The sequence below is a fragment of the Rhinopithecus roxellana genome, chromosome 8, assembly GCF_007565055.1.
Source record: "Rhinopithecus roxellana isolate Shanxi Qingling chromosome 8, ASM756505v1, whole genome shotgun sequence".
Taxonomy (NCBI): domain Eukaryota; kingdom Metazoa; phylum Chordata; class Mammalia; order Primates; family Cercopithecidae; genus Rhinopithecus; species Rhinopithecus roxellana.
In genome coordinates, this window is record NC_044556.1 from 135332051 (window position 1) to 135359158 (window position 27108).

Genomic DNA, 27108 nt, shown 5'->3' on the forward strand with positions numbered 1-27108 from the left:
TTTTTTGAAAAAACTTCTTATGGTTGTTTTAGTGTTTACAATATACATCTTTACTTATCAAAGCCTACCTTCAAATATTATACTGCTTCACAGGTAGTATAAGGATATTACTGTTGTATATATTGTCCTATAGCTCTTGGATACTATTTTTTTTTTAAATCTTTTTATTATCTTTTTGTTTAAGTTTGGGTAATTTCTTTTGACTTCCCTTCGGGTTTGTTGATTCTTTCCTTGCCTTTGTCAAGTCTATTGACAAGCCTGTTCAAGGCATTCTTCATTTTTGTTACTGTGTTTTTTATTGCTAGGATTTCCATTTTATTCTTATGGTTTTCATCTCTGCAAAACTGCTTGATTTTCCCTTCTTCCACCTTTTCCATTAGAGGCTTTAACATATTAATGAAAATTAGTTTAAATTTGCTGTCAGATAGCTTCAGTATCTGTGTTGTATCCAAGTCTAGTTCTGTTGATTACTTTGACTCTCGGCAGTATGTTGTTTTTCTCTGGGCATACTTTATATGTAGATTTTTTGAGCTCACTTGCTCTGTGGTTTCTTTTATTCAGTTTCTCCTTAACTTTATTGTTATTTTTATTAGACTTTAAGTTCTGGGATACATATGCAGAACGTGCAGGTTTGTTACATTGGTATACACGTGCCATGGTGATTTGCTGCACCCATCAACCTGTCATCTGCATTAGGTATTTCTCCTAATGCTATCCCTCCCCTATCCCTCAATCCCCCAACAGGCCCTGGTGTGTGGTATTCCCCTCCCTGTGTCCATGTGTTCTCATTGTTCAACTCCCACTTATGAGTGAGGACATGCAGTGTGTGGTTTTCTGTTCCTGTGTTAGTTTGCTGAGGATGCGGCTTCCAGTGTCATCTATGTCCCTGCAAAGGACATGAACTCATCCTTTTTTATGGCTGGATAGTTTTCGATGGTGTATATGTGCCACATTTTCCTTATCCAGTCTATCATTGATTGACGTTTGGGTTGGTTCCAAGTCTTTGCTATGGTGGATAGTGCTGCAGTAAACATACGTGTGCATGTGTCTTTATAGCAGCATGGCTTATAATACTTTGGGTATATACCCAGTAATGGGATTGCTAGGTTAAATGGTATTTCTGGTTCTAGATCTGTGAGGAATCACCACACTGTCTTCCACAGTGGTGAACTAATTTACACTCCCACCGACGGTGTAAAAGTGTTCCTATTTCTCCACATTCTCTCCAGCATCTGTTGTTTCTTGACTTTTTAATGATCGCCATTCTAACTGGCGTGAGATGGTATCTCATTGTAGTTTTGACAGAATCTCACAGCATTTGCTTGTCTGTAAAGGATTTTATTTCTCCTTCCCTTATGAAGCTTAGTTTGGCTGAATATGAAAGTCTGGGTTGAAAATTCTTTTCTTTAAAATTGTTAAATATTGGCCCCTCACTCTCTTCTGGCTTGTAGGGTTTCTGCCGAGAGATCTGCTGTTAGTTTGATGGGCTTCCCTTTGTGGGTAACCCGACCTTTCTTTCTGCCTGCCCTTAACATTTTTTTCCTTCATTTCAATCTTGGTGAATGTGATGATTATATATCTTGGGGTTACTCTTCTTGAGGAGTATCTTTGTGATGTTCTCTGTATTTTCTGAATTTGAATGTTGACCTTTCTTGCTAGGTTGGGGATGTTCTCCTGGATAATATCCTGAAGTATGTTTTCCAACTTGGTTCCATTCTCCCTGCCACTTTCAGATAAACCAATCAAATGTAGGTTTGGTCTTTTCACATCGTTCCATATTTCTTGGAGGCTTTGTTCATTCCTTTTCATTCTTTTTTCTCTAATCTTGTCTTCAGGCTTTATTTCATTAGGTTGATCTTCAGTCTATGATATCCTTTCTTTTGCTTGATCGATTTGGCTATTGATACTTGTGTATGCTTTACGAAGTTCTCGTGCTGTGTTTTTCAGCTCCGTTAGGTCATTTATCTTTTTCTCTAAACTGGTTATTCTAGTTAGCAGTTCATCTAACCTTTTTTTTTTTTTTTTTTTCAAGGTTCTTAGCTTCCTTGCATTGAGTTAGAACATGCTTCTTTAGCTCGGAGGAGTTTGTTATTACCCACCTTCTGAAGCCTACTTCTGTCAGTTCGTCAATTCATTCTGTGTCCAGTTTTGTTCCCTTGCTAGTGAGGAGTTGTGATCCTTTGGAGGAGAAAAGGTGTTCTGGTTTTGGAATTTTCAGCCTTTTTGGGCTGTTTTTTCCTCATCTTCATGGATTTATCTACGTTTGTTCTTTGATGTTGGTGACCTTCGGATAGGGTTTCTGTGTGGACGCCCTTTTTGTTGCTGTTGATGCTATTCATTTCTGTTTGTTGATTTTCCTTCTAGCAGTCAGGCCCCTCTGCTGCAGGTCTGCTGAAGTTTGCTGGAGGTCCACTCCAGACCTTGTTTGCCTGGGTATCACCAGCAGAGGCTGCAGAGCAGCAAAGATTGCTGCCTGTTCCTTCTTCTGGAAACTTCATCCCAGAGGGGCACCCGCCAGATGCCAGCCGGAGCTCTCCTGTATGAGAGATCTGTCGACCCCTGTTCGAGGTGTCTCTTAGGGGGCACGAGGGTCAAGGACCCACATGAGGAGGCAGTCTGTCTCTTCTGTCTCTTAGCAGAGCTCAAGCACTGTGCTGGGAGATCCACTGCTCTCTTCAGAGCCGGCAGGCAGGAACGCTTAAGTCTGCTGAAGCTGTGTCCACAGCCACTGCTTCCCCAGGGTTCTCTGCCCCAGGGAGATGAGAGTTTTATCTACAAGTTCCTGATTGGGACTGCTGCGTTTCTTTCAGAGATACCCTGCCCAGAGAGGAGGAATCTAGAGAGTCAATCTGGCTACAGCAGCTTTGGGGTGCTGTGGTGGACTCTGCCGAGTCTAAACTTCCTGGGTGCTTTGTTTACACTGTTAGGGTAAAACCACCTACTCAAGCCTCAGTAATGGCAGATGTCCCTACCCCACTGAGCTCGAGCGTCCCAGGTCGACTTCAGACTGCTGTGCTGGCAGCGAGAATTTCAAGCCAGTGGATCTTAGCTTGCTAGGCTTTGTGGGGCTGGGATCTACTGAGCTAGACCACTTGGCTCCCTGGCTTCAGCCCCCATTCCAGGGGAGTGAATGGTTCTGTCTTGCTGGTGTTCCAGGAGCCACTGGGGTATGAAAAAAACCTCCTGCAGCTAGCTCAATGTCTGCCTAAATGGCCGCCCAGTTTTGTGCTTGAAACCCAGGGTGCTAGAGATGTAGGTACCTAAGGGAATCTCTTGGTCTGTGGGTTGCGAAGACCATGGAAAAAGTGTAGTATCTGGGCTGGAGTGCACCGTTCCTCAGGGCACAGTCCCTCACAGCTTCCCTTGGCTAGGGGAGGGAGTTCCCTGACCTCTTGCACTTCCTGGGTGAGTGGACGCCCCACCCTGCTTCAGCTTGCCCTCCGAGGGCTGCACCCTTTGTCTACCCAGTGCCAGTGAGATGAGTTGGGTACCTCAGTTGGAAATGCAGAAATCACCTGCCTTCTGCGTTGATCTTGCTGGAAGCTGCATACCGGAGCTGTTCCTATTCAGCTGTCTTACCAACCACCAATCCAGAGCACTCTCTCCCTTAACTTTCCAGCTGCCCTGGTCAACCTTGAACGTGGTTCTTTGACGTTTCAAGTCACTACTACTTGTCACACTTGATGAATTGGGAAGTGCCCTGAGGTAAAAAGAGACTTGTAGTTCTCACTATGCATTTTCTGTGTCTTCAGGGTAGATCCCACTCCAGCTTCTGCCTACATTCTGTTGCTCTCTAGTGCCTTCAAATAGTTAATTTTTTTTTTGGTTTAGATTTTATAATTCTCATTCATATTAGGGTTAGTGGGACCAAACTACTCTGCCATTAACAGAAGCTGGAAGCCTACTGGCCTCTAAAACAATTTAATAAACACAGATAAGATCATGTCATTTCCCCACTGAAGCCCTTAAATTTCCTGTTTTTTAATGCCCTTGTCTTCCTCTGTAACCTCATAAACTGGTCTCATGCACTATGTTCTAATCATATTGATTTCTTTCAGCAAACAGCAAGTTTGTGCTATTTGTCTTATGCTTAATCTGAGTAAATTTGTACTTGTCTGCCCACTGTAAATTATTTCTCATACATAGCTCTCTGTTTCTCTTTGGATAGTCACATTCCTGTATTCAAATCCAGCTCCTACTTACTGGGTATAACTTCGGACAAGTTCCCCATCTGTGGAATGGGAGTAAAGTTAATACTACTCCTACCTCAGAAGTTTGTTGTGAGGATTAAATAGCTTTATATATATATATAAAGCACTTTAGAATGGTGCCTAGTACCCAAAGCTCATATTTTTTTTAAAAAAGCTGTTATTCTTTCTTAATGTATTGGCTGAGAATCACCTGCCTCTGACTAGATCTCATGTGTTTTGATTTGCCATGTGGTTTACCTTATAAAAAAATATTTTTTCCTCCTAATCCCAACCTCCCAACCTTAGGGATGATAGAAACTTAAGAAACAAAGGCCTAATAAGTGGTGTGAAGTCACTCAGTAAAGAAGAATTGAGTGCAGAGTTACTACACTTATCTCTGAACACAGATGTGTGTCATCAGCCTTGTATTCCTAAGCAACAGTTGAAAGCAGGTAGTATTTTTACTGTAAATAATTAGAGATATATCTTATTTTATACACTGAGATTATTTATAACATTAGAATCGGTAGTAAATTTTTATTTTGTACATTTAAAATAACATCATTTGGAATACTTACTGGCACGTAAATCATTGAATAAATGAAAGTTATGATGGTAATCCAAAAGAAAACATAATTAACATTATTACCTTCCGTATGTACTTTTACAAATTAATTTGATGTTTTTGTCTGCATGCTCACATACGTTTTTACATTATAATCACTGTGTACATGCTAATTTGTACCTTGGAGAGTATACCTTTATTTTTCACCTTCATTTTCTTCAGATGAAACAAAGTTCCTTTTAAATTAATAGCAGTTATAGGAGATATTTAATTGACATAGAGATAATTTTTTAGTTTCTTTTTTAAGTTGGCTTTCTATTTATAGCCTTCTATTAATATGGTAAAAACTCAGCTAACAATAGAGAAACTTGTTGGAATCTGGTAATAGTTTTCTTTTTTAAAATTTTAAACTAATAATTAAGAAGTAGCAGGCTGGGTACGCTGATTCACGCCTGTAATCCCAGCACTTTGGGAGGCCGAGGCGAGTGGATCACGTGAGGATTTCGAGAGCAGCCTGGCCAACATAGGGAAACCCTGTCTGTACTAAAAATACAAAAAGATTTGCTGGGTGTGGTGGTGGGCGCCTGCAATCCCAGCTATTCGGGAGGCTGAGGCAGGAGAATCACTTGAACCCGGGAGGTGGAGGTTGCAGTGAGCCAAGATTGTGCCATTGTACTTCATGGGCAACAAGAGCAAAACTCTGTCTCAGAAATAAAAAAAAAAGAAGGGCAATACTATTATTTCATTTTTTTTTCACCAGAATAATCTGTTCTGTAGCTTGATATTTGAAGAAATATTATATTAAATCTGACATTACTTATAGGTACATCCCATCTTTTCCCTCTTTGGGGAAAATGATTATTGAAGTCTCTAATATATGTGCATTTTACATATAGTTGTGTAAATAGTCATATATACATATGTACTACTTATTTACCCTTTTTGGAAATAATGTTTTTGTCATAATATTCAAAATGGCCTTTGAAGGAATAACAGGATATTCTAGTTTACAGTTTTTCAAGGGTAGTGTGCCTTTAACTTGTCCACTTTGTAGAGATAAGCCACTTAATATTTTAAATTTTGCCGTAAGAAAATTACAGTTGTTTTCAAGTATCTAAAAAGTAATGTTATTGAAATGATAGCACTTAAAATAATAAAAGTTCTTTTTAAAAGAGGAGGGCATGAAGGTAGTTAAGCTGGAAATTTATTGATGTAGGCTGAGTTTAGAAAAATATTCCATTTTTGCCAGCTACTCGGGATGCTGAGGCAAGAGAATCGCTTGAACCCAGGAGACAGAGGTTTCAGTGAGCCGAGATCGTGCCACTGCATTCCAGCCTGGGCGACAGAGCGAGACTGTCTCAAAAGAAAAAAAAAAAAAGAAAAATATTCCATTTTTGGGAAAAAACCCATTTTGATCCATAGTTCTTGGTTTTTTGTTGTGAATAAATCTAAGGCATCCTTGTAACTCTTTTTGGAATATAATAAAATTAAATTGTAGTTAAAATATCACATAAATTTCTTACATTTTTATTTGAATAAAAATATTATTTTATTTTGCCTGTTAAAAAGATAAAACGTTTGTTAAAGTAATATATTTATGTTGCATCTAAAGCAGCTATAGTAGAAATACATGTTTCTAAATATTGTTTTGAAAATAAAGTATTGGTTTGTTTTATATATAATTCAAATATCATATACATAAAATGTTTACTGTTTATGGCAATATACCAATTATATGTATAATATTTACTGTTAGCATTCTAAATAAAGTCTGTAACTGTTTGTTTTAAAGAAACAGCACCCTTGAAAGAGAGCTATAAGGAGGAATCTATAAATTCTGGACTGGCCATTCTACTTGAGAGCATTGTATCTGATCTTGAAAAATCTCTTGGAACAGGTTTATCTTCAATATTAGAAACAGAAATGAAAATTGCTTTTGGAAGCCTTTGGATGGAGGTGATTAGTTGAACTCTATTAGTTGAAAATTTCTTTTTTATTGCTGAAGATTTGTTATTTTAAGAAATATTACTTGTGTAAAATGCATAAGCTTCATTGAATAATCTGTGTCATGTTACATTTTTCTTCAAGTTTTTGAAATAGTTTTTTGACAGTTAAACGATGAACATTTCTTAAATGTTAAGAATATATGTTGTTATTTTTTTTGAGTCAAGAGGTATTTATTTTCCAGCTGCTGTATGTCAGATGCACTGTCCCATGGTGCTTAAATTGAATTAAAAAAAAAAATCTATTTAATTTGAGTCAAAATGTCTAATATAAGGAATCTCCCTAGCAATATGTATTCAGAAAAAGAAGTGTATATTTTTGTTTGTGCCATGTAAATGTAAGCATCAGAGTATAAGCTGATTGTATTAGCAAGATATTCTGAATTTTCTTTGGATTCACACCTTTTCAACAATCAGTAAAACTCCACATTTAACAATAATGGTTTCAGAAGTTCAGTGTTTGTTTTGTTTTGAGATGGTGTCTCGCTCTTATTGCCCAGGCCTGAGTACAATGGCATGATCTTGGCTCACTGCAACCTTTGCCTCCCAGATTAAAGTGATTCTCCTGCCTTAGCCCCGCAAGCAGCTGGGATTACAGGCATGTGACACCACACCCAGCTAATTTTTGTATTTTTAGTAGAGACGAGGTTTCACCATGTTGGTCAGGCTGGTCTTGAACTGCTGTCCTCAAGTGATCCTTCTGTCTCAGCCTCCCAAAGTGCTGGGATTACAGGCGTGAGCATTTATAGATAGAAGAAACATGATTTCCCATCAATCATAGCTTGTATCTATTCCAGCTATTCAGTGAGATTCTAATATTTGCCAGAACGGTGTATTTGCTACTTGATTATATTATCAAAGTTGAACCAAAATGATGACGAATTATCAGAAGATACTAGGAGTGTTGATATCTCATAGTAGAGATAAGGCAAGTAATTGTATATATGTGAATGATTCAGAAAGGGAAGTGTTGACATCTTATAGAATTAAATGATCAATGTTTTTAATAGGCATGTCTTCGCAAGAGTGTAGCAACTGACAATTATAACTGACATTTTTTACTTTTCTTTTCTTTTTTTTTTTGAGATGGAATTTGGCTGGAGTGCAGTTGCGTGATCTTGGCTCACTGCAGCCTCCTCCTTCTGGTTTCAAGTAATTCTCCTGCCTCATCCTCCCAAGTAGCTGGGAATACAGGTGTCTGCCACCACGCCCAGCTAATTTTTGTATTTTTAGTAGATATGGGGTTTCACCATGTTGGCCAGGCTGGTCTTGAACTCCTGAACTTGTGGTCCACCCGCATTGGTCTCCCAAAGTGCTAGGATTACAGGCATGAGCCACTGGACATCTTTTTTCTATATGGATTATCCCCCAGTTATATGAAATAATTAGATTTTCTTATAAAGATGACTGTGTTGACATGTAGATTGAAGGACCTTTGCTGATAAAACTATGTTTCCTCTGATTAGAACTATGTTTTCTTTTTTGCACACACAGTTTCTGAAACAATAAAGATTAATACTAATATGAATTTTACAAAAGCAATTTGCAGTGGAATTAGCATTTTAATTTTGTTATGATTGACTTTACATCTTTTAATTTAAAAAGAATCCAACTAACTATATTTTGCTTAGAAATATATGTAGGAATTCCTAAATAGGTACTTTTTAATAATAGGAATAATAAATCTAGAGATGTTAATTTTTTTCTACATGCTCTTTAGATCCTGTACCTGAAACCTCCATGGACTCTACTACATTTACTACAGTGCTTTAAAAAACACTGGTTGGCTGTATTTGGATTAGTTATGGAAAAGGACTTGCTTTTAACTATTGAGAGCCTATATAAAAATCTCTGTAAAGGTATGAATCTTTTATTTTTCTCTTTAGCAGTGTGGTATTAAGTTAGACTAGCAGATATATTCCATGGAATGTGAAGATAAATTAATGAAGAATTTGTTAAGTAGTTCTTAGTTATACTTCTAATTTCTAAAGGTATATGTGGAAACTGGATGAATAGATGCAGCTCATAGAGCTTGTGACTGTAAATGGTATTGTTGTTGATATTTCAAGATATTGTGAATATATAATTTTTGATGATGTTTACTTTGAAACCTTTTAAAACCATGTTTTATAGTCTATTCAGGTACACCAATAGAATTCATTAGACTTTTTTCATTTCTCATAGTGTGTAACACAAACTTTGAGCACATTTCATTTACTGATTTTCAAAATAGTATGTCAAGGTTTCTATTTAAACTATATGAATAAGGAACAAGAAACCTTTGGCTTTGGTGTATAGTGAATTTTAGAACTGGAAGAGACCACAGTGAACAACTTAGTTGGTTTTTAAATTATATTGAACAGAACTTTCGACTTCTTGAAGTGCCTCTGCTGCCACAGATGGGTGATGGATAGATTGAAGGGGAGCCCGGTAGGTGGTGCCTTTGGCCCTTAACCCCAACTTTAGCCAGAGCAGCTTTTAAAAATGTCTATATATGGAGGTTCTGTATAGGACTTGGAAAAAAGTTTATCTGCTATGAGGAAAAAAATGCGAAAAAAACTGATCTAATGTTATTAAAGCCTGTATTTTATGATCGAGGAAACTAGTCTTGAAACAGTAGGTGACTTGTTTCAAAATCAAATAACTAGATTTGTCTTGTTATGCCTTTAAAAGGCAAAGGCTGGGCATGGTGGCTCATGCCTGTAATCTCAGCACTTTGGGAGGCCAAGGTGGGTGAATTGCTTGACCCCAGGAGTTCAAGGCCAGCCTGGGCAACATGGCAAAACTCCCTTTCTACCAAAAATACAAAAATTAGTCAGGTGTGGTGGTGCATGCCTGTAGACCCAGCTACTTGGGAGGCTGAGGTGGGAGGATCATCTGAGCCTGAGAGGTGGAGGTTGCAGTGAGCCAAGATGGTGCCACTGCATTCCAGCCTGGGCAACAGAATGAGACCCTGTCTCAAAAAACATATAAAAAAGCAAAGTGTGATTATTATTAAGGGTTCAGTTGGTACTTTGCTTTTTTCAAACTCCTCACATGAAGTAATGTGTTTATTATTTCATATATTAGTTATATCCAGCCTACTTCTGAAACATAACTGTGATGCCTTAGTACCCTTGTACTTGAGTACAAGAGGGCTGTTAAGTAATTAAATTATTAAAGGCACCAAGGCCAGATAATGAAGACTAGGAGATGATTAATTATGAATCATATGCAAATAATTATTGCAGCACTTGAACCCAGATTTTAACCTTAAAATCGTCATAGAAGCTAGGACAAAAAGGAAAAAAAATGCATATTCTACGATAGTGTACCTTATTCTCTGTCTTTTCCTTGAAGTGTAAACTCTTTGAAAATGAGTTGTTCTCAGAGGAGTAAAAAGTAGAATAGTGATTACCAGAGGATGGTGAAGGTGCAGTGGTAGGGGATGGTAAGAGATTGATCAATATAAAAAGCTACAGTTAGATAGGAGGAATAAGTTCTGGTGTTCTGCTGCATTGCAGGATGACTAGAATTAAGTTACGTATTGCGTATTTCAAAATAGGTATAAGAGAATGTTCTTATCACAAAGAAATGATAAATGCTTAAGGTCATAGATATGCTAATTACCCTGATTTAATTGTTACACAATTTATATATGTGTCAAAACATCACATCATACTCCATAAATATGTACAATTATTATGTGTCAACCATAAATAAAATAAGTCAATAAATAAATATTTCCCCTAGGGGATTTAAAGGACCTAGTCATTTCCTTATGTCTCATCCATGGTAGATGTTCGATGAATATCTTTTTTTTTTTTTTTTCCGACCTTCTCACGTGATGAATTTACTCAGGAGTAAGGAAAAAGGATTATAATCTAGGATGCATAGCTATGGCAAGCCACAGGTGCACCTGAAGAGGAGAGACGAAGGGAAAGCTTTTATTGGCAAAAAGAAGTTCATACAAGCTGCTTAAAAACAGTTTATTGGTTCCTGAGGCTCAAAGCCAGAGTTGGCGTTAGTTCATTGGTGTAGATACTGTTACTGGGCAAATGTTTTTTCAAGAGAGTCTTATCTGAACGGCTGTAGTCCTAAAGAATGTCTAGTGATAAACCCGGTTTAGAAATATGTGCATACATGAAAGACATGGATCATGAAAAGCATAAGATACATGAAGGTTGTGGAGGAATTTCTTGTGGGATTTTTTTAAGAAAATCCTTGAGACAGTTGTTATCTCAGAAATGCAAGCATGAGCTCCCCTCCTTCATGCTATCCTGGCTCCAATTATTTATTTATTTGTTATTAGATGTTAAGCTCTGAGGTACATGTGCAGAACATGCAGGTTTGTTACATAGGTATACATGTGCCATGGTGATTTGCTGTGCCCATCAACCCATCATCTACATTAGGTATTTCTCCTAATGCTATCCCTCCCCTAGCCCCCCACCCCCCGACAGGCCCTGGTGTGTGATGTTCCCCTCCGTGTCCATGTGTTCTCATTGTTCACCTCCCACTTATGAGTGAGAACATCTGGTGTTTTGTTTTCTGTTCTTGTGTTAGTTTGCTGAGAATGATGGTTTCCACCTTCATCCATGTACCTGTAAAGGAGATGAATTCATCCTTTTTTATGGCTGCATAGTATTCCATGGTGTATATGTGCCACATTTTTTTTATCCACTCTGTCATTGATGGGCATTTGGGTTGGTTCCAACTGTTTGCTATTGTGAACAGTGCCGCAGTAAACATACGTGTGCGTGTGTCTTTATAGTACAATGATTTGTAATCCTTTGGGTATATACTCAATAATGGGATTGCTGAGTCAAATGGTATTTCTAGTTCTAGATCCTTGAGGAATCACCACACTGTCTTCCGCAATGGTTGAACTAATGAACACTCCCACCAACAGTGTAAAAGTGTTCCTATTTCTCCACATCCTCACCAGCATCTGTTGTTTCTTGACTTTTTAATGATCACCATTCTAACTGGCATGAGATGGTATCTCATTGTGCTTTTGATTTGCATTTCTCTAATGACCAATGATGATGAGCTTTCTTTCGTGTGTTTGTTGGCTGCATAAATGTCTTCTTTTGAGACATGTCTGTTCATATCCCTTGCGTACTTTTTGATGGGGTTGTTTTTTTCTTGTAAATCTATTTAAGTTCTTTGTATATTCTGGATATTAGTCATTTGTCAGATGGATAGATTGCAAAAATTTTCTCCCATTCTGTAGGTTGCCTGTTCACTCCGATGATAGTTTCTTTTACTGTGCAAAAGCACTTTAGTTTAATAGATCCCATTTGTCAATTTTGGCTTTTGCTGCCATTGCTTTTGGTGTTTTAGTCATGAAGTCTTTGCCCATGCCTGTCCTGAATGGTATTGCCTAGGTTTTCTTCTAGGGTTTTTATAGTTTTAGGTGTTATGTTTAAGTCTTTAATTCATCTTGAGTTAATTTTTGTATAAGGTGTAAGGAAGGGATCCAGTTTCGGTTTTCTGCATATGGCTAGCCAGTTTTCCTAACACCATTTACTTGGACAAAATTCAACAGCCCTTCAAGCTAAAAACTCTCAAGAAACTAGGTATTGATGTAACATATCTCAAAATAAGTAAATAGCTCTTAAGCTGTGTATGACAAACCCAAAGCCAATATCACACTGGGCAAAAGATGGAAGCATTCCCTTTGAAAACCAGCACAGGACAAGAATGCCCTCTCTCACCACTCCTATTGAGCATAGTATTGGAAGTTCTGGCCAGGGCAGTCAGACAAGAGAAATAAATAAAGGGTATTAAGTTAGGAAAAGGGGAAGTCAAATTGTCTCTGTTTGCAGATGACATGATTGATATTTAGAAAACCGCGTCATCTCATCCCCAAATCTCCTTAAGCTGATAAGCAACTTCAGCAAAGTCTCAGGATACAAAATCAATGTGCAAAAATCACAAGCATTCCAATAAACCAAGAGCAGACAAACAGCCAAATCATGAGTGAAATCCCATTCACAATTGCTAAACAGACAATAAAATACCTAGGAATACAACTTACAAGGGATGTGAAAGAACTCTTCAAGAACTACAGACCACTGCTCAAGGAAGTAAGAGAGGACACAAACAAATGGAAAAACATTCCATGCTCATGGATGGGAAGAATCAATATTGTGAAAATAATCATACTGTCAAAAGTAATTTATAGATTCAATGATATCCCCATCAAGCTACCATTGACTTTCTTCACAGAATTGGAAAAAACTACTTTAAATTTCATATAGAACCAAAAAAGAGCCCACATAGCCAAGACAATCCTAAGCAAGAAGAACAAAACTGGAAGCATCAGACTACCTGACATCAAACTATACTACAAGGCTACAGTAACAAAAACAGCATGGTACTGGTACTAAAACAAGTATATATAGACCAATGGAACTGAACAGAGGCCTCAGAAATAACACCACACATCTACAACCATCTGAATATCTATTTTTAATAAGTTACTAGTTTTTTAAGGAACGACACTTTCCCGTCATTGCCTTTAGTTGTAGAAGTTGCTTATTAGTGATATGAGTATATGAAGGACATGGAATCACATATTGGACATCTCTCCAAAGCAGTTTTATAAAGCATGTAGAACCTTTTTTCATATCTTTTACCAGGGTCATAATTTAGTCGATCTTTTAAAAGAGAAAGTCTGTAAACTATGTGTAATCTCAAAGTTAGTTTAGTGTAAAAAATGAGGCATCTAGTTACCTTCTTCCATCTGTTTTTCCTGACAGGGGCATCTGCTCTTAGATGCAGCTGAGAGGTGGTAGGTGGCAGCTCTAACTGACAATAAAGAGAGAAGTGAAGATGTGATTACTGTATCTTCTGCTGAAAAATCAGTTTTGCAATCATTATGTGCATAGTTTGTTGGTCTTTCATCTCAAAGAATCTGATGCCTAATGTTTAAAGAGCTAAGAATATGTCATGGGATTATAAAAGTACCTCTTGCCAGGAGTTCATTGCCAGCCTGGCCAACATGGTGAAACCCTATCTTTACTAAAAACACAAAAAAATTAGCTGGGTGTGGTGGTGGGTGCCTATAATCCCAGGAATTCAGGAGGCTGAGGGAGGAGATTCACTTGAACCCAGAAGATGGAGGTTGCAGTGAGCCGAGATCACGCCATTGCACTCCACCCTGGGCAACAAAAGTGAAACTCTGTCTCAAAAAAAAAAAAAAAAAAAAAAAAAAGTTCCAGGGCGGAGCAAGATGGCCGAATAGGAACAGCTCCAGTCTCCAACTCCCAGCGTGAGCGACACAGAAGACCGGTGATTTCTGCATTTTCAACTGAGGTACTGGGGTCATCTCACTAGGGAGTGCCGGACAATCGGTGCTGGTCAGCTGCTGCAGCCCGACCAGCGAGAGCTGAAGCAGGGCAAGGCATCGTCTCACCTGGGAAGCGCAAGGGGGAAGGGAATCCCTTTTCCTAGCCAGGGGAACTGAGACACACAACACCTGGAAAATCGGGTAACTCCCACCTCAATACTGCGCTTTAAGCAAACGGGCATACCAGGAGATTATATCCCACACCTGGCCGGGAGGGTCCCATGCCCACATAGCCTCCCTCGTTGCTAGCACAACAGTCTGTGATCTAACCGCAAGGCAGCAGCGAGGCTGGGGGAGGGGCGCCCGCCATTGCTGAGGCTTAAGTAGGTAAACAAAGCTGCTGGGAAGCTCAAACTGGGTGGAGCTCACAGCAGCTCAAGGAAGCCTGCCTGTCTCGGTAGACTCCACCTCTGGGGACAGGGCACAGCTAAACAACAACAACAACAACAACAAAAGCAGCAACAACCTCTGCAGATGCAAATGACTCTGTCTGAAAGCTTAGAAGAGAGCAGTGGATCTCCCAACACGGAGGTTGAGATCTGAGAACAGACAGTCTGCCTGCTCAAGTGGGTCCCTGACCCCTGAGTAGCCTAAATGGGAGACATCCCCCACTGGGGGCAGACTGACACCCCACACCTCACAGGGTGGAGTACACCCCTGAGAGGAAGCTTCCAAAGTAAGAATCAGACAGGTACACTCGCTGTTCAGCAATATTCTATCTTCTGCAACCTCTGCTGCTGATACCCAGGCGAACAGGGTCTGGAGTGGACCTCAAGCAATCTCTAACACACCTACAGCTGAGGGTCCTGACTGTTAGAAGGAAAACTATCAAACAGGAAGGACACCTACACCAAAACCCCATCAGTACGTCACCATCATCAATGACCAGAGGCAGATAAAACCACAAAGATGGGGAAGAAGCAGGGCAGAAAAGCTGGAAATGCAAAAAATAAGAGCGCATCTCCCCCTGCAAAGGAGCGCAGCTCATCGCCAGCAACGGATCAAAGCTGGACGGAGAATGACTTTGACGAGATGAGAGAAGAAGGCTTCAGTCCATCAAACTTCTCAGAGCTAAAGGAGGAATTATGTACTCAGCGCAAAGAAACTAAAAATCTTGAAAAAAGAGTGGAAGAATTGATAGCTAGAATAATTAATGCAGAGAAGGTCATAAACGAAATGACAGAGATGAAAACCATGACACAAGAAATACGTGACAAATGCACAAGCTTCAGTAACTGACTCGATCAACTGGAAGAAAGAGTATCAACGATTGAGGATCAAATGAATGAAATGAAGCGAGAAGAGAAACCAAAAGAAAAAAAGAAAAAGAAATGAACAAAGCCTGCAAGAAGTATAGGATTATGTAAAAAGACCAAATCTACGTCTGATTGGGGTGCCTGAAAGTGAGGGGGAAAATGGAACCAAGTTGGAAAACACTCTTCAGGATATCATCCAGGAGAACTTCCCCAACCTAGTAGGGCAGGCCAACATTCAAATTCAGGAAATACAGAGAACACCACAAAGATACTCCTCGAGGAGAGCAACTCCAAGACACATAATTGCCAGATTCACCAAAGTTGAAATGAAGGAAAAAATCTTAAGGGCAGCCAGAGAGAAGGGTCGGGTTACCCACAAAGGGAAGCCCAACAGACTAACAGCAGATCTCTCGGCAGAAACTCTCCAAGCCAGAAGAGAGTGGGGGCCAATATTCAACATTCTTAAAGAAAAGAAAAGAATTTTAAACCCAGAATTTCATATCCAGCCAAACTAAGTTTCATAAGTGAAGGAGAAATAAAATCCTTTACAGATAAGCAAATGCTTAGAGATTTTGTCACCACCAGGCCTGCCTTACAAGAAACCCTGAAGGAAGCACTAAACATGGATAGAAACAACCGCTACCAGCCATTGCAAAAACATGCCAAAATGTAAGGACCATCGAGGCTAGGAAGAAACTGCATCAACTAACGAGCAAAATAACCAGTTAATATCATAATGGCAGGATCAAGTTCACACATAACAATATTATCCTTAAATGTAAATGGATTTAATGGTCCAGTTAAAAGACACAGACTGGCAAACTGGATAAAGAGTCAAGACCCATCAGTCTGCTGTATTCAGGAGACCCATCTCACATGCAGAGACATACATAGGCTCAAAATAAAGGGATGGAGGAGGATCTACCAAGCAAATGGAGAACAAAAAAAAGCAGGGGTTGCAATCCTAGTCTCTGATAAAACAGACTTTAAACCATCAAAGATCAAAAGAGACAAAGAAGGCCATTACATAATGGTAAAGGGATCAATTCAACAGGAAGAGCTAACTATCCTAAATATATATGCACCCAATACAGGAGCACCCAGATTCATAAAGCAAGTCCTTAGAGACTTACAAAGAGACTTAGACTCCCATACAATAATAATGGGAGACTTCAACACTCCACTGTCAATATTAGATCAACGAGACAGAAAGTTAACAAGGATATCCAGGAATTGAATCATCTCTGCACCAAGTGGACCTAATAGACATCTATAGAACTCTCCACCCCAAATCAACAGAATATACATTCTTCTCAGCACCACATCACACTTATTCCAAAATTGACCACATAATTGGAAGTAAAGCACTCCTCAGCCAATGTGCAAGAACAGAAATTATAACAAACTGTCTCTCAGACCACAGTGCAATCAAACTAGAACTCAGGACTAAGAAAATCAAAACCACTCAACTACACGGAAACTGAACAACCTGCTCCTGAATGACTACTGGGTACATAACAAAATGAAGGCAGAAATAAAGATGTTCTTTGAAACCAATGAGAACAAAGATACAACATACCAGAATCTCTGGGACACATTTAAAGCAGTGTGTAGAGGGAAATTTATAGCACTAAATGCCCACAAGAGAAAGCTGGAAAGATCTAAAATGGACACTCTAACATCACAATAAAAAGAACTACAGAAGCAAGAGCAAACACATTCAAAAGCTAGCAGAAGGCAAGAAATAACTAAGATCAGAGCAGAACTGAAGGAGATAGAGACACAGAAAACCCTCCAAAAAATCAATGAATCCAGGAGTTGGTTTTTTGAAAAGATCAACAAAATTGACAGACCGCTAGCAAGACTAATAAAGAAGAAAAGAGAGAAGAATCAAATAGACGCAATAAAAAATGACAAAGGGGATATCACCACCGACCCCACAGAAATACAAACTACCACCAGAGAATACTATGAACACCTCTACGCAAATCAACTAGAAAATCTAGAAGAAATGGATAATTTCCTGGACACTTACACTCTTCTAGGACTAAACCAGGAAGAAATTGAATCCCTGAATAGACCAATAGCAGGCTCTGAAATTGAGGCAATAATTAATAGCCTACCAACCAAAAAAAGTCCAGGACCAGATGGATTCACAGCTGAATTCTGCCAGAGGTACAAGGAGGAGCTGGAACCATTCCTTCTGAAACTATTCCAATCAATTGAAAAAGAGGGAATCCTCCCTAACTCATTTTATGAGGCCAACATCATCCTGATACCAAAGCCTGGCAGAGACACAACAAAAAAAGAGAATTTTAGACCAATATCCCTGATGAACATCGATGCAAAAATCCTCAACAAAATACGGGCAAACCAGATTCAGCAGCACTTCAAAAAGCTTATTCACCATGATCAAGTGGGCTTCATCCCTGGGATGCAAGGCTGGTTCAACATTCGCAAATCAATAAACGTAATCCAGCATATAAACAGAACCAAAAACAAGAACCACATGATTATCTCAATAGATGCAGAAAAGGCCTCTGACAAAATTCAGCAGCCCTTCATGCTAAAAACGCTCAATAAATTCAGTATTGATGGAACGTACCTCAAAATAATAAGAGCTATTTATGGCAAACCCACAGCCAATATCATACTGAATGGGCAAAAACTGGAAAAATTCCCTTTGAAAACTGGCACAAGACAGGGATGCCCTCTCTCACCACTCCTATTCAACATAGTGTTGGAAGTTCTGGCTAGGGCAATCAGGCAAGAGAAATAAATCAAGGGTATTCACTTAGGAAAAGAAGAAGTCAAATTGTCCCTGTTTGCAGATGACATGATTGTATATTTAGAAAACCCCATGTCTCAGCCCAAAATCTCCTTAAGCTGATAAGCAACTTCAGCAAAGTCTCAGGATACAAAATTAATGTGCAAAAATCACAAGCATTCTTATACACCAGTAACAGACAAACAGAGAGCCAAATCAGGAATGAACTTCCATTCACAATTGCTTCAAAGAGAAGAAAATACCTAGGAATCCAACTTACAAGGGATGTAAAGGACCTCTTCAAGGAGAACTACAAACCAGTGCTCAGTGAAATCAAAGAGGACACAAACAAATGGAAAAACATACCATGCTCATGGATAGGAAGAATCAATATCGTGAAAATGGCCATACTGCCCAAGGTCATTTATAGATTCAGTGCCATCCCCATCAAGCTACCAATGAGTTTCTTCACAGAATTGGAAAAAACGGCTTTAAAGTTCATATGGAACCAAAAAAGAGTCTGCATTGCCAAGACAATCCTAAGTCAAAAGAACAAAGCTGGAGGCATCATGCTACCTGACTTCAAACTATGCTACAAGGCTACAGTAACCAAAACAGCATGGTACTGGTACCAAAACAGAGATATAGACCAATGGAACAGAACAGAGTCCTCAGAAATGATACCACACATCTACAGCCATCTGATCTTTGACAAACCTGAGAGAAAGAGAAACAAGAAATGGGGAAAGGATTCCCTATTTAATCAATGGTGCTGGGAAAATTGGCTAGCCATAAGTAGAAAGCTGAAACTGCATCCTTTCCTTACTCCTTATACGAAAATTAATTCAAGATGGATTAGAGACTTAAATGTTAGACCTAGTACCATAAAAACTCTAGAAGAAAACCTAGGTAGTACCATTCAGGACATAGGGATGGGCAAGGACTTCATGTCTAAAACACCAAAAGCAACAGCAGCAAAAGCCAAAATTGACAAATGGGATCTAATTAAACTAAAGAGCTTCTGCACAGCAAAAGAAACTACCATCAGAGTGAATAGGCAACCTACAGAATGGGAGAAAATTTTTGCAATCTACTCATCTGACAAAGGGCTAATATCCAGAACCTACAGAGAACTCAAACAAATTTACAAGAAAAAAAGAAACAACCCCATCAAAAAGTGGGCAAAGGATATGAACAGACATTTCTCAAAAGAAGACTTTCATACAGCCAACAGACACATGAAAAAATGCTCATCATCACTGGCCTTTAGAGAAATGCAAATCAAAACCACAATGAGATACCGTCTCACACCAGTTAGAATGGCAATCATTAAAAAGTCAGGAAACAACAGGTGCTAGAGAGGATGTGGAGAAATAGGAACACTTTTACACTGTTGGTGGGATTGTAAACTAGTTCAACCATTATGGAAAACAGTATGGCGATTCCTGAAGGATCTAGAACTAGATGTACCATATGACCCAGCCATCCCATTACTGGGTATATACCCAAAGGGTCATAAATCATGCTGCTATAAAGACACATGCACACGTATGTTTATTGCGGCACTATTCACAATAGCAAAGACTTGAAATCAACCCAAATGTCCATGAGTGACAGACTGGATTAAGAAAATGTGTCACATATACACCATGGAATACTATGCAGCCATAAAAAAGGATGAATTTGTGTCCTTTGTAGGGACATGGATGCAGCTGGAAACCATCATTCTTAGCAAACTATCACAAGAACAGAAAACCAAGCACCGCATGTTCTCACTCATAGGTGGGAACTGAACAGTGAGATCACTTGGACTCGGGAAGGGGAACATCACACACTGGGGCCTATCGGGGGGAGGGGGGAGGGATTGCGTTGGGAGTTATACCTGATGTAAATGATGAGTTGATGGGTGCTGACGAGTTGATGGGTGCAGCACACCAACATGGCACAAGTATACATATGTAACAAACCTGCACGTTATGCACATGTACCCTAGAACTTAAAGTATAATAATAATAATAATAATAATAATAATACTAATAAAAGAAACTTCCAGAATAGGTGAATCTATAGAAAACTGAATTACCGGGGAATAAGAGGGTGAGTGATGGAGAGTAATTGCTTAGTATGTACAGGTGTACAGGGTCACCTTTTAACACAATAAAAATGTTTTGGAACTAAAAAAAAAAAAAAAAAAATAGCCTCTTGCTCTAAGATAATTTTGAATTAGAAAAATCACAATTTATGTTCTTATTTACTATCTTTTAATAATACCTTCAGCTTTTGAATTATATATTTGTTTAACTTCAGAATACCAAGCATGTATCCTTAGATTAGTTCATAAAAAATTGTGTGGAAAATGACTAGTAACTTTTATGACTTTGTTACCCATATTAGCTTTAAATAATTATTGGCCTTATATAAACATTAGACTATTTCATTAATGTAGATTTCCTTTTTTGTTGTGTCTGTCTACTGGATTTATTTTCCTCATAACCTTAGGAACTTTTGTAAGACAAATAAAATGATTAATTCTTATCTGTAAGCATCATTAAACATACCTTACATTGGAAAAGCACCCTTAAAAGAAGTTGTGTCCAATTATATCTTTCTCAGGGGATTTACTAAGTTCATCAAATCTACAGTCTGTCCTGTGTGTAGCATCTTTTATTATCGACAGGAATTTAAACTAGTCATTGGCTTTACAAAGAAGTGAAAGTTTTCCTGTAAGGAAATACATTGACTTGCTTTATTATTATTTTTTATATTTTTGGATAAAGGAGAAGCCAGAGGCTTGGCTATAACCATTAGATTAGAGTTTCTGAATATTGTGGAATTAATTATTAAGATACAGTTTTTATTTCACTTGACCCTTCACGATTTCACAAGCAAGTTCTTGTGTAAGAGATACAGAGGAACTCCTTATTGTTTTTTAAACTCATAGTGCCAATGAAAAGCCATGCTGATGTTTCAGAATACAATAGAGTCTCTGAAACTGTGAACATAAAAACAAAAAGTAAACAACAGTGTAGCATGGTTATTTTGAAAACCGTTAGGTAGCATTCTGCTTTAATAATGGAAATATTTTTTCTGTTCTGAGTTTTATGACATTATTACTTAATTTTATTGTTTATAACTTTTGAAATTTTTGAAATTATTGTCACCAGCTTTCCCAACCAGTTTGAGAATTTAATGTAATTAGTTTTAGTTCCTTGAGAGAAAATTGTTACACCTTTAAATTATTGTTTGTAGATTATCTCACTTTTAATTTACAGAAAAGAAATTCTGCAGGCTTCTTCTGCTTCTCACTGTTGCCCAAACTTTTTTTCTCTCCTGAAGTTGTGTTGTACATATAGAGATAACTCATTGTTTTTAGTAAACATAGTATTAAGTTTCATGTAATGGAGTTGAAGATAAATCACTATGTAGATAGATGATTAGAGGTGCAATATGCAGCTGACATGCTTACCAGTACAGTCTGACTCTTCTGAGCTCTCCATAGTACTCTTATGTGAATCACCTCAGCACTGAAATCTGTGGTTTGACTTGTTTCTTTGGTGATTTTCTCTTTTTTCTGAGAAGTGTAATATTCTTTAACTTTATTTTTACTTTGAAGTTGACCGCGCTGAGAGAACTCCTGAAATCTGAATTCAGAATACCAGAATCAACTCAAAGGACTTTATAACTAAATCTATTTAAATTATTGCTTTTTGTACCAGAGGGATAACTTAGGAGTGGCATATAGGTGTAAATGTATACTCTTCTTAAATTTCAAAATTAATATTAGTGTTCCAAAGACATTTTTATGATGTATACTCATTCTTCCATATTTTTCTGTCTTAATTTTCTATTACCAGCTAATAAGGCAGTGGATTTTGCAACAGTCAAATTCTTGCTTCAGGATTCTAGAAGTTTGTTGCATGCTTTCAGTACAAGGTCAAATTATGATGGTATTCTTCCACAGACCTTTGCTCAAGTAAACAAACTCCTTCAGACATTTGCAGAGGTAAGATGCCTTTGGAATGCCAATTAGAGTAGCTAATTATATATGTTCTGAAAATGTGTTTAGCAGACAACAGTAGATAAAGGGTAATTCTAACTTATTCTAACATACTAGAGGCATTAAGTAAATGTTAAGTGAATTGAATAGAGAGTAAGCAACTCTTACAAGTTATAAAACACAGATCTTTTATGGAAGCAGTGTCACAGCAGTTGTTGTTATTTTATATTATTTTCACTTATGGATGGAAGAAAGCTATGCATTGCTATTTGATTGTTCATTTACAGTGCCCTAGGCCAGTGGATCTCACATACATAAAAAATACCTAGAAAATTGTTTTAAACATACGGATGCCAAGACTCTCTCAAACCCTATTGAATCTATTTTTTGACAGTGTTACTTGGTAATGTTGTTGTCCTTGTTTTACTTTTTATTTTGAAATAATTTCAAACTTATAAAAAGGTTACAAGAACAGTACAATCAATCCCCATATATATTATTTACCCTGATTCTCCAAATGTTAGTCTTTTGTCACGTTTGCTTTATTGTTTTCTTTCTCTACCCAGCCACCTGTGTGTCTGTCCATCTATCTACCTATCTATATTTTTTTCTGAACTATTTGATAGTATGTTGCAGATAGTATGTTGCACTTTTTCCCCTAGGTGCCCCTTTTCCCCTGGATATTTCCATCTGCATTTTCTAAAAATAAGGATATCCTATGTAACTACAGTTTTTAGTAAGTTTCATGTAATTCTTATGCAGCCATCTTAGCTGATGCCTTTTTATCTCTTTTGAACTTAACTCTGTAATTTTTGTCCCCAGTATTACAGTCTTCTAATTTTTTATTTTTTTGACGCAGGGTTTTACTCTGTCACCCTGGCATGATCAGGGCTCACTGCAACCTCCACCTCCTGGGTTTAAGTGCTTCTCACACCTCAGCCTCCCGAATAGCTGGGTCTACAGGCATGCACCACCACACCTGGCTAATTGTTCATATTTTTAGTAGAGGCAGAGTTTTGCCCTAATACCTAGGCTGGTCTTGACTCCTGGACTCAAGCAATCCTCCTGCCTGAGCCTCCCAAAGTGTTGGGAATACAGTTGTGAGGTACTGTGCCTGGCTGTAATTTCAAGTCTAGAAAAATCTGAGAGTTTTATGTAGCATAAACAGCTCAAAAAACTTCAGTTATCACTACTACTAGAAGAGATATTAATGGAACTTTTATGCAGTATAGATATTATGTTCTCTTTTTTCTCTGAGGAACTGAATTGTCCAGGTTTTTCTCATTGATTTTTCATATCAAATAGGTCCCCTACCTATGAAGTAATCAAAGGATTAGATGATACTAACATTAATCATAGTTGATGAGGAAAGCACTTCCTTGCTGAGAGAATACTTCATGGAGTAAAGGAAGCAGCTTTTTAAATAAACTGAGTGGAATTATGTGATCATTCTTGAGGAAAGAATGTATTTGAGGGGTGAAATGATCTTTTGGTTTGGGGTGACCAAAACATTGGTAGTTTTATTTTTTTAATGGCAAGCATGATTTTTAGAACTATTAGTAGGAAAAAATGGGCCTAGGGATTTAGAGGGTTATAGCATGAGTATTGTACCTTGATTGTTGGAAAAGATGTGTTCTCCTTTCCTGTCACAAAATTGAGTCCTAAATCATATCCTTAGTGAAAAAAATGAAAGATGAAAAGATGGAAAGTGCAGGATACTTAAAGTCTTGACAGTCTTTTAATTAAGATTATTGAGAATAAAACAAACTTTAGGATTAATTGAAATAAAAAAAGTGTAGTTTTTAACCCTTTTCATCAATAAAACCTACAGATGGGAGGTACCATGAAAATATGATGTTAAAATTTTGTGTTGTTAGATAATGATATGCCTACTGCATATATGTTGCCCATTGCATACATAAAACTATTGACTTGACTGGACGTGGTGACTCATGCCTGTAATCCCAGCACTTTGGGAGGGTGAGGTGGGAGGATCACCTGAGGGCAGGAGTTCAAGACCAGCCTGGCCTAACACGGCAAAACACCGTCTCTGCTAAAAATACAAAAATTAGCCAGGCATGGTGGCGCATACCTGTAGTCCCAGCTACTCGGGAGGCTGAGGCAGGAGAATCACCTGAACCCAGGAGGCAAAGGTTGCAGTGAGCCGAGATTGTGCCATTGCACTCCAGCCTAGGAGACAGAGCGAGACTCCATTTCAAAAAAACAAAAACAAAAGACCATTGACTTGTTAATAAGTTATGTATTTCTGGATCTCGAGTTTCATTTGCTACATTAACAAGAGATTCATGAAGACGAGTAGCAAAGAATCCAGCGTCCTCATGGTGCTTTTCCCTCAACATTTGGCTTTAGTGTGATTACTTGAAACCATCCATGTTGTTTCCAGGATTAGAACTCTGAAGTGTTGCACCTTTATTTTTGTGTTAGAAACAGTTCATTGTCTGAGTAAACCAAGAACTTTATGATTTAGTATAGTCCTTTAAAACAGGGGTCCCCAGCTCCTGGGCCATGACTGGTATTGGCATAGCAGGAGGTGAGCAGCGGGCAAGCAAGCAAACTTAATCTATATTTACAGTCGCTCTCCATCACTCACATTACTGTCTGAGCCCCGCCTTTTGTCAGATCAGCAGTGGGATTAGATTCTTATAGGAGCATGAACCCTGTTGTGAACTGTGCATACGAGGGATCTGGGTTGTATGTTCCTTATGAGAATCTAATGCCTGATGATCTGTCACTGTCTCCTGTCACCCCAGATGGGACTGTCTAGTTGCAGGAAAACAAGGTCAGGGCTCCCACTGATTCTACATCATGGTGAGTTGTATAATTACTTCTTTCCTTCCTTCTTTTCTTTTCTTTTCTTTTCCTTTCTTTCTTTTTCTTTTCTTTTCTTTTTTTTTTTGATAGGGAGTTTCTCTCTTGTTGCCCAGGCTGGAGTGCGATGGCACGATCCCAGCTCACTGCAACCTCCACCTCCCGGGTTCAAGTGATTCTTCTGCCTCAGCCCCCCAAGTAGCTGGGATTACAGGTGCCTGCCACCACACCTGGCTGATTTTTGTGTTTTTAGTAGAGATGGGGTTTCACCATGTTGACCAGGCTGGTCTCGAACTCCTACCCTCAGGTGATCCACCCACCTCGGCCTCCCAAAGTTCTGGGATTATGGACGTGAGCCACCACACCCAGCCAATTATTTCATTATATATTACAATGTAATGATAATAGAAATAAAGTGCACAATAAATGGACTGTGTTTGAATCATCCTGAAACCCATCTTCCCACTCACCAGTGCATGGAAAAATTATCTTCCGTGAAACCAGTCTTGGTTGCCAAAAAGGTTGGGGACTGATGCTTTAAAATATACTTTTAACAGGAGTTGTTTTATAGAATGTATTAGATTTTATATATGTCTTATATATTTGGTCATGTCTCAGTAACTTGAGCAACAAATAGATTACCTCCAAAGATGCGGTATCTCCTAGTAACTGTAAAAACTACCTAATCTTAATTTATTAAGTGTAGAAAATCAGAAGAAGAGGAACGTTCATTATTTGGTTGCTTCTGAGAAACTAAAATGGAGATAAACTAACTATCATTTTTCAGATTTATTTTTGGAGACAGGGTCTCGCTTTGTAGCCCAGGCCCGAGTGCAGAGTTGTGATCATAGCTCTCTCTGACCTTGACCTCGTGTCAAATGATCCTCCAGCCTCAGCCTCCTGAATAGCTGGAACCACAGGCATGTGCCACCATGCTGAGCTAAGTTTTAAATTTTTTTGTAGAGACTACGTCTCACTTTGTTGCCCAGGCTGGTCTTGAACTCTTGGCCTCAAGCAGTCTTCCCGCCTCAGCCTCCCAAATTACTAGGATTACAGGCATGAACCATTGTGCCCTGCCTTTTCTAGATTTTCATATAAGAGGGGAGAAATAGGAAAAGGATAGGTACATTTTTATTTTATGGGCCTTCTAACCACTTTAAAAAAAAAAAGGACTTGCTTTTTACTAAGATGATAGAGTAATTAAAATCAATCTTGTTAATAAACTTTAGATTTATGTGCCTCAGGGTCCTGAGTTGTGGTGTTTTTAACCTCTAATTAAACTCTTTGGATCTTATTTCTCTCTTTTGTAAAATGAGTGTAATAATAATGCTGGCCTTAGAATTATCGTGTGAATTAACAAGTTAATATTTGTGGAGACCTTAATGTCTAGCATGTAGTAAGTTCTATGTAGTGTTTGATAAAGAAATCCACTTGCGTAGTATATATACTAGTGTTTAAGAGCTAAAGAAAAGAGGCATTAGGTAAATGCTGGGCTGTATTTTAAATATATTTGGTGATAAAAAATTATCTCAGGATAAAATGTCTTTTCATTTTGTCTATTTATTAAGTTCAGAATTTAATGTAAACGGGCAAAAATGGGAAGAATCATCTTTTTAATTTTTATTCTTGCCCAAGAAGGTAAAGAAAGGTAACATTTACTTTTACAGATGGAGAGAGTTCATAACCTCATTCTAGTCAGATTGCCGAAGGTCAAATCCTGTTCATGCCTCTTGTCATCTCTGTGACCTTGGATGAGTTAATTAACCTTTCTATGCCTCAGTTTCCTTGATTATAAAATATGGATCATCATAGTATCTGTTTCATAGGTAGTTGTTAGGATTAAATGAGCTAATAAATATGAAATTCTGAGAAAGTACATAACAAACGCTCAATAAATATTAACTGTTACTACTGATAGTATTGGAAATTATATTTAAAAATTTAATATGTATTAAATTAGCAATCCATGAAACTAATCCTTTGAAATCATCATTTTATCAGAGGGAACTTAAGCCTAGAGAAACGGAGTGATTTTATTTAAGTTTACAAAACGTATTTATATGCTTTGTGTATGTATATAGAGCAAAGACCAAAAAACTAAGTTTTTAAACTTATAGTTAAAATGTACATTCTGTTAGGTACTTTTCTTTTCCTGTTTTCCTCCA

At 38.1% G+C, this 27108-nt stretch overlaps 1 protein-coding gene across 4 annotated transcripts in view; it reads left to right on the forward strand.

Annotated features, from left to right (window-relative positions):
• Positions 1-27108, forward strand: part of SWT1 (SWT1 RNA endoribonuclease homolog) — a 147923-nt gene that overhangs the window by 40683 nt on the left and 80132 nt on the right. For all 4 annotated transcript variants that reach the window (XM_030936033.1, XM_030936035.1, XM_030936034.1 and 1 more), the window contains 4 exons: positions 4497-4642; positions 6548-6711; positions 8479-8617; positions 21972-22120. In XM_030936033.1, the coding sequence (XP_030791893.1) occupies positions 4497-4642; positions 6548-6711; positions 8479-8617; positions 21972-22120 (598 nt within the window). The remainder of the gene's footprint in view (positions 1-4496; positions 4643-6547; positions 6712-8478; positions 8618-21971; positions 22121-27108) is intronic.